At 40.0% G+C, this 9,261-nt stretch overlaps 1 protein-coding gene across 2 annotated transcripts in view; it reads left to right on the top strand.

The window, feature by feature from the left end:
- Positions 1-2,736, top strand: part of maml3 (mastermind-like transcriptional coactivator 3) — a 151,090-nt gene extending 148,354 nt beyond the window's left edge. For both annotated transcript variants that reach the window (XM_053490746.1, XM_053490747.1), the window contains exon 5: positions 1-2,736. This exon is cut by the window's left edge and continues 931 nt beyond it. In XM_053490746.1, the coding sequence (XP_053346721.1) occupies positions 1-40 (40 nt within the window). In that variant the 3' untranslated portion in view covers positions 41-2,736.
- Positions 2,737-9,261: the final 6,525 nt, after the last annotated feature.

Below are 9,261 nucleotides of genomic sequence, written 5' to 3' on the forward strand. Positions count from 1 at the left end.
GACGGACGATTGGATGGAAAACTTTTTCCCCAGCCAATAGCCAACGTGGAAATTCTTTGGGGGTGGGAACCTTTGAGATGGGCCAGAAAAGTGTTTTGTTTTTTCCAAAAGATAAATTTATATCATTTCTAGACAAAGTGTTTGTTTTTGTTTTTTAAATGTTTTGTTTATTGTTTCCATTTAATACAATGGGACAGTTATTACATGTTGTGTATTGTATGTGTGATGTCACTATATTTAAACCAACAATCTCTACGATCTGATTCTAGCTAGAAGCCAAGTCTCTTTAAACTCCGTCCCACGCCCTCCATCGTCCTCTATTACTCATCTTTTCCACACTTCTCTGGGGACGACACAGCAAAAACTAAACTCATTGTGAAATAGAAAGATTTTTGCCCAGTGTTTAGATCAGATTTTGCTTTTTTTGTTTAGTCAATACTGAATAATGAAATGTGTGTAAAAGAGAGAGAGAGAGATTGTTTAAAAAAAAGTAAAACCCCACAACAGCACCGTCACCACACCGCCAGTTATCTTTCGACCTCCGTCAGAACTCCTCACTGTGTGCTTTAACTAATCTAAGAGACTTGGCAGCTACAAATTTGTCTCTCCTCCTAAAATCTGAAGGCTGGAAGACACTATGTTATTTCTCGTAAGTCATATGGCAGCTAGGAACACAAGCACGGCGGCGCCTCCCACATGGGCCTGAAACACACAGTCATCTCGAACACCACGCCGACAAACACACGCTCCAACACGATCCAACCTGCGAATGTAACATCGTCCGCACGTGACCCGGGTTAAGGCTTTCACGTAGCAATGGGAAACTTTCTCTGTTCAGGAATAAAATACATCTTAAATTATTGACATCACTAAACATAAATCAGCTTCTTTCCTTTTATTCATTTGCCAGAAAATTGAATTGAAAGCACGAAGCACTAAGATCCAGGGTGGTGCTTACCTTCTGATAAACTTTAATCTGATGTTATGTATCAGTTCCGTACTTTCATGTCCTTTAATTGAATTATTGATGTAAAACAAGTTCCTACTGTGTTTACTGGGTTTGTTCAGTTAGTTACTGTTACGTTCTTTATCACCAACCTGGGACTGGAGAAGAGAGTGTTTGGAGATGACATGATCCATGAAGGCTACAGTATGTCCATAAAACTTTATAACTGTGCTTAGAATGCTTCATTAAATTGCCAATTTTTATATTTGTAAGAAACTCCAATAATGTCTGATAAAGACGTTCCTCATGTCACAGTTGGTTTGCACGAGGGGTGTTCGGGTGAAACCGGGACTTTTGATTGTACAGAATAACAGAACTCAGTCCTGAGAGTAAACACTCCCTTCATGTCTCTATATAATCCCCTGATACACTAATGCACTTATCCCAGTGTCTCACTAGAGCTTGGACACCATCAAGGGAGAGAGTTCTCTCTGTACACCGGAGTCATGATCGGACTGTCTGTCTGATTCACGTCTCTAGCAGTGATATTTATGTTACATCATTACAAATTCCAGTCCCGTCTGATCTGTGTTCCCACACCGACGGAGAAGTGAATGGATTCATTTATTACTAGTATTAATATACAGTACAATTTCACAATAGTGTGTGTGTGTGTGTGTGTGTGTGTGAGCGCCGATTGTGTCCTGCGTCACACCCCTGGTCCAACGCCTTTCCCTGTGATCCCCTCCAGGCCGCCTGCGACCCTACACAAGATATACATTAGAAATAATAAATAAATGGATGGAAATGTAATAGAATTGTATTTGGGAAGACTGAGTTTATACATTACTACAATTCTAAGCACAGTTATCATGATTTATGTTTTTGTTTTCTTTATTAGTGTTAAAACGTCATGCAAAAAAAACCATGCACTGCATGTCTTATTCAGTGACCCGACACGTCTCTTAATCTCGCCCGATTGTCTTACGTCTCCGAGGAATGTAATACAGCAACCGCGCCTGTTTTTATTTCATGTCTTTGTTGTTATCAGAAGGAGGAACCATCGCCTGGTGTTTCAGGACGGTAAAAAGTCTTACAGTAATATTTCTCCTGCTGTTGTATTATCCATGATCAGGGAGGCGTGGCCTGCTCTCTCCATCCTCCTTTTAATATCTCGACTTATCCGGGACCAAATCACACACAGCGTCTCGTTCTCCTGTCAGTCATTTCTGTCGGTCATCGATGTCGTCTTTTCAGCTTTTATTTTGTACTGGTGCTGAATATATATAATGTGTGTGTGTGTGTGTGTGTGTAATGAAAAGGATTCTATATAAATATTATATATATAAATATATGAGAATGGCTATATGTAAATACGTTTCTACTGCTTTAAATACACCAGAAAATGTGTCTCTACTTTCTGTAAAGATATAACTGTTTAAGATAGAGTATTTTTATTTCATTTTTCCACTTTTAAACTCATCCGAGCTGTACCATTGCACTTCAGACAATGTCTTACTACTAATGGGTAATGTAAACTTTCTCTGATTTTTATTTCCAAGGGATTTTTCTTTTCCTTCTCCAGTTGGAGAATTTCGAGCTGTACCTAACGCAGTGCTTCTACTTCCTTCCCGTGTACATAGTGAAGAAAAATGTTAACACCAGAGACTTACAAAAAGGAAGAAGTTTTTTCAGAAAAAAATACAATAAAGAGAGAGTTTTCTCGCTGATCCTATTAAACGAAGTGTGCTCTGTTTGATTCGTTCCACGTACAGCGAGATTGAGATGATGACGAGAGACGGTGAGTGACAGGAGGAAAAGAGAAGAAATCTGGCTCGGTGTAAACTGTAGAAGCAGTCAGGTCGGTTTCAAGGTCACGGACTGTTTGAGTAATTTTTATAAATGGCATTATAATTTAATTATGCAATGCTGCTGATACTGAGGTATGACATTTAAATTTTGGAGCTATTTAATAACATTTCAGAAAGTTTAAGAAGTTCAAGCTCTTACTTTGATCTTAAAATATATATATATATATATATATTAGGTTATATATAGGTTTCTTGTGACTTTTGATGTACAGTTGAGAGATGCATACTTTAAAGAACAACAGATTCTGATTGGTCAGTTGATGTTGATTAATGTTCTTTAACAGCAGCTCTGGCGGTGGTTTCTGCATTTTTGTATTAATGCTCTCTAATTTCGATAGTAATAACTTACACTGTAATGTCAGACCTATTCAGGTAAATAAATAAATAAAAACACATCATTCTTGGTGTGATAAAGCTGTGAGGAGGTGGACGGTGAATCCCACTTAATTACAATATTGTGGAAAAGGTTTTTTTCCTCGTAATTTATTTCAGGATAATATATTATATATTCTAAATATTTAAAGTACAATATTCCACGTCTTTTTGTTTAATATTTATAGTATATAGCTTGTGAAAAAAAAATCATAAAATATTAGAATATTTCCTTTCAAGTTTGAGTAAATTACTAATCATACAGTATAAATGCCACCTGTTGGTGTAGTTCATTACACACAGCCATAATCATGGGGAAGACGTGTCTGATCATCGACTCCCTCCACTAGGAGGATAAGCCTCAGAAGGTTGTTGGTGAAAGGGCTGGCTGTTCTCCGAGTGCTGCATGGAAGCAAATTTATGGCAAGTTGACTGGAAGCAAACGTGTTGGAGGAAAAGGTGCGCGAGCAACAGGGAGGAGCGCAGCATTAAGAAGATTGTCGAGCTTTAGGGAGAGCTTTACGAGGAGCGGAGTGAGGCTGGAGGCAGTGCACCAAGAGCCACCACACACAGACGTCATGAGGAAATGGGCTACAACTGCTGATTTCCTAATAACAAGCCAAGAGTCAAATGTAAAACTGTGAAGTCAATAAAGAATAATTATGATTAAATGTCAAATCTTAAATTATAAACACATTGTGTCATCATACGTTATATACTGTGGGGTTGCTAACACACTGCCAGTGCAACACTTACAATAAGCGATCGTATGCAAAACTAAATTAACATGGAAAAGTACAAAAAGTACCTAAAAAATGTTGAGAGTAAAAAAGTATTTGGCGAAAAGATACTCATGTACTGAGTAACTGTCTTCATCATAATGTCCAATTTATTTATTTATTTATTTTAGAACAAAATGATAAAATAATGTTCAAATTCTGACATTTCCAAATAATAAAATAAATGAAATAAATAAATAACACTAAACATCTTTACAAAATAGCTAATTAAGGAAAAAGAAACAAATTTTCTAATCTCACTTTTTCACAACATAAAGCTTTTCGAGCTGTACCTCCTGTAGGTAACGTGTGTTTAAACAGTGTAAATAATTTCCAGTGTAAGATTTACTGTATATTCAGTTTCCCTCCAAATGGTTCAGCAGATAGAACATTGTAGATCCACCAGCTGAATTTCTCTGACAAAAACAAAGAATATCTAAAGTGTCGCAGAAATGGTTATAAAAGTAACGAGTCGAGTGGAGCCGAATGTAGCGGAGTCGCGTTTCTTCTTCACAAATCTACTAAAGTAAAAGTAAAAAGTATGGTGCAGTTAAACTACTCATAAAAGGACATTTTTTTCAAAAAGTTACTCAAATAAATGTAACTCGTTACCACCCACCTCTGATTATGTGCAATAGAAATTAAACTGTGTCGACTGGCACACTAATGTAAAACACTAAATTTCTGTTCACCCTCGCCACCCCGAGACACAAGCAAAAGGAAACTCTCTGTCGCCGCCCCTGTGTTCTGGCTTGTCATAACAGAATTGAGTGATTAAGAATCAAAAATTCAGGACGCTGTCACAAACAGGTCGGGATGGGACTTTAGTCTGAGCCGCTTTATTGTCATCTTTACTACACACCAGGTTTGGGAGGCGCTCTTCATCATCAACTCATCAGTCTGTCATTTGTGTCACAAACATGGCAAAATGTGAGGAGCTTAGCATCCATGCCAACATTTAAGACAGTGCTTTTCTCCCACCAACAGTTTTGACCAGCATATAAATCACTGCAAAGATACGTCACACAGGTTGGGGGTGTTTGTGTACGTGGGCCCGTATTTACTACACCTCGAATACACACATCTCAGAATCACTCATGGTAACCTACTTTTACTCTCAGTGAGGAGTGGGACTGCGCCAAGGGAAGTGTGTGACGTCACTCTGAGAGTGTAAAGTGGGCTGCATGTTATAGTGTGTGTTGTTGTTTTTACAGGTTTTTGTAGTTTTAAATGGTAGAAAAAAATGCTGAAATCAGAGGCAGTGTGTGAAAGCTTCATACACACAGACAAAACGTATAGACGCGACTCGCTGCATGACGTCATCCTAATCAGACTCCAATCACAACTGATTAAAGCCCCTATAATAGAGCTGTGTAGGACCGTCATAATCTGAAGGAGTTAAATATAAAGAAATAATTTAAGTAAAAATCTGCCCTACTCTAACCCTTAGGGATAAAAAGTGAATGGATCAACAGTCAGCTCTCTGCAGCACGAACCCCCTGAGGGGTGTGAAACACAGGGACACGCCCTGTTAATGAAGTGATGTAGTGCTGCTTGTAACAGGGAATCTAACATAAGTTGCTTACACTCAAATAATATTGTTATATCAGTGTAAAACATTGTTTCATTTATTCATTTTTTAGCCACTGCTGTCCAAAAAGATCACAAAGACTCGTCTCACACTCGCCAAAGAAACATCTTGATTATCCCCAAGACTTTTGGGCAAATATTCTGTGGGCTGATGAGACAAAAAAAGAACATCATACCAGCAGTGAGACATGGTGGTGGTAGTGTGATGGTCTGGGGCTCTGCAGTTTCAAGGACCTGGACGAATCGCTGTAATTGATGGAACCATGAATTCTGCGCTCTACCTGAATATTCTGGAGGAGAACGTCCGGCTGTCAGGCCGTGACCTCAAGCTGAAGCGCTCGAGTTCTGCAGGAGAAGAATAATCCAAAACAAACCAGCAGGTCCATCACCAACAGCTCAAAAAATACAAAATGAAGGTTTTAGAGTGACATAGTTAAAGTCTAGACTTAAATCCGATTAAGATGCTGTGGGGTGACCTTATACCGGCGTTCAAAACCCTCCAGTGTGGCTAAATCAAAAGAATTCTGCAAAGAAGAGCGGGACAAAATCCCTCCACAGCGACGTGAAAGACTCAGAGGCAGTTATCACAAGTTATCCATTAATGTTTATTGCCACCAAGGGTGGCATTAGGTTTAGGGGCAATTACTTTTTCACATAGGTTTGGACAGCTTTTTCCCTAACAAATAAAATCAGCATTATAAAACTGCATTTTGTATTTACTTGGGTTATATTTGTGTAATATTACAATTTGTTTGATGATCTCAATCAAGTGTGACACGCAAAAGAAATTAATATAAAAATGAAAAAATCAGGAAGGGCCAAATACTTCCTCACAGCGCTGTATTTCATTACTGTACATATTTCATCTGTCTGTACTTTACCTGAGTAGTTTTATTAGAGAATACTTGTATTCTGATCAGAAGTACAGTAAATACTATGTACTACTTCTGTCCGTTTCAGCACGACGTTGCGTTACGATCCTAATATTGGACGAGGTGTTTGAGATCAGAAGCGGAGCCGCTACAGACTGCGATGAAAACAACACGTCCACGATCAGATCTGGGAAATAATCAGGGACAATCTGATCATTCTGATTCAGACACATTTTCTCACATTACAATCACATTTCCATCATTTTATTTTGATCGTTTAAAGCTGCTTTAAGACAATGACTGTTTTTAAAACACAATACAAACAAAATTGAAGTAAATTGAAGAATTGAGAGAGAGAGAGAGAGAGAGAAGGAGATTTACTATAATAATGGTTTCCATGAGCTAACACACACGTACGTTTTGATAATTGAAGGTGAACACTTCTGCACTCTCACTCAAGTTAATAGACGCCTTTTACTCTTACTTCAGTAATATTTGCCCTGTTCTTTGTCCACCTCTGTTTATAATGTGTTTGTTGTGTACAGAGCATGTGAAGGTACAAGATGGACAGATGATGGATGAAAGGATGGATTTACTCCTTCTGCTGCTTGATCAGCTTGTCCTCACTGTAACTAGGAGAAGACAAAGAGACGAGGGAATAAGAAATCCTGCGTGTGTACTCTGTAAGGGCCTGGCAACCCGTTGAGCCTGATGTTCAGTGCGAGTGGGACGGACATGAGGACGTCTTACTGTAGATAAAACACGATCACTGGAAATATGAGGGAAAAACCTACTGTGGTGTGTATTTAGTATTTTGTATGAGGAGAGCATTGTGTGTGTGTGAGTGTGTGTGTGTGTGTGTGTGAGGAATGAGAACGAGAAGAAGAGCTACTTCGACCAGGAGACATCTCATTAGCATAATTAAGACCACATGCTAAAGAGCAGCTCTTAATTTCGTTCTGCAATCAATCACCGTCCTTTCCTTTCCTTTGTCTGACTTTCTGTCCGCCATTTCTTCTCTCTCTCTCTCTCACACACACACACACACACACACACACATATTTTCCCAGTTTCTCTCTCTCCTGGTGATGATGAATGGAAAGGTACCTGTGTGACACCATCATTACTCATCTTCAAGGGTGAGACATCGTAGCACACAACAGGAGAAGGAAGAGGATGAGGTTTGTTTGGGGTCTGGTTTAGACGGGGTGTATATGCGCACACACACACACACACACACACACACACTGGTTCCCAAGGGGGGCCCATGCTAAATGGGGGTCACGTTGTCTCACGGCACTTCTCCATTAGTGTAATAAAGCCGGCTTTAATCTAATAAAAGCTGGCCGAGTGAATGAGCCATCTGGACCCGGACGCTAATCACAAGCGAATGTTACGAACCTGAACGTCTGAGAGATTCTCCTGGAAACATAACGCACCTTTCTGCATTTCTCAAACACAAGCGTGTGCAGTAACGATTAGCCGTCTCCAGCTCGTCTCTTCACAGGTCTACAGACGAGCTTGTTCAGGAGGCGGCGCTGAGCAGCTTTATGTTCAACCTTCGAAAAAATATCTCCAGACAGACACGAGTCTGTAACGACCTGCAACAACACAATTAACTAGATGCAGTGCAGTGATGTAGCTCACAGTCTGTTATTCTACTGTATCTGAAATGATGAATATTACACATCACACACACACACACACACACACACACACACACACACACACAATGTCCAGACTGCAGCTTTAAGGCTCGGTTCAGTTGATGAGGTGGAAATGTGCAGCGCTTCATATCTACACTGAGTTTATGGCCATGACAAAGAGAAGACACTGAACTTTCTGCCCACTAATCTCTCTCTCTCTCTCTCTCTCTCTCTTTCTGTGTGTGTGTGTGTGTGTGTGTGGTTTTCTGCTTGATGGATGCTCTTGAAGCCCAGAATGCAGCAGAGCCACAGAGGTCCAGCAGATAAAGCAGTGTAATGAGAGGAAGCTCTATTACCTTGTTCAGTTTGTGATAAATAACCCTGACACACACAAACCTCTGTGTCCTCACAGATCAGCCCGGAGCAGCTCTCATTAAAAAAAACCCAAATAAAATAACAATCTGGCGTCCTCTTGTGGTGAGCATGTACTCAGGCGAATGCGCTGAAAGCGGGCCATGAATGTGACAAAACACTGTGATTTAAAAATAATCCCTCCGTCCAAGAACCTCTGAAGTCCAGCTGGGGGCCGTGGGGGCCAACGGTGACCATTTATTCCCATTTTTAGACCGTGGTGAGACCTCCGGTCAACATGGACACTCACAATGTACTGGCAATTTGGGAATGACAGTTAACCCAATCTGCATGTCTTTGGGAGGAAACTGGAATACCCACAGGAAACCCACCAAGAACATGCAAACTCCACACACACACACAGAGACCCCGAGGTGGGATACAAACATGGACCCTGGAGGTGCAAGGCCACAGTGCTAAACGCTACACGACCGTGCCGCCTTAAAAAGAATCACCTGAGGACAATCGGTGGGCAAAATACACAAATCCTCTAATTAATTAAAGGTAGCGACATCACAGGTAAATTATTACTTAAGTAATAATAGAGTTCCTTCATTTACAATTCTACCTGAGCAAAAGTACAAAAGTGCTCCCCTTAAAAGTATCAAAAATACTGAGCTTGTATTAGCTCACTGTAGGAAGTAAGTGCTAGTTAAACAATCTCTCTCTCTCTCTCTCTCTGCGTCCAGACTGGAAACCAACACCTGCTACAAGCATTTCACAAAGGAAAAGCAAATCATAAACCTTGGATTATGAGCATAATTCGTACCTGAA

The sequence above is a fragment of the Clarias gariepinus genome, unplaced genomic scaffold (assembly GCF_024256425.1).
Source record: "Clarias gariepinus isolate MV-2021 ecotype Netherlands unplaced genomic scaffold, CGAR_prim_01v2 scaffold_31, whole genome shotgun sequence".
NCBI lineage: Eukaryota > Metazoa > Chordata > Actinopteri > Siluriformes > Clariidae > Clarias > Clarias gariepinus.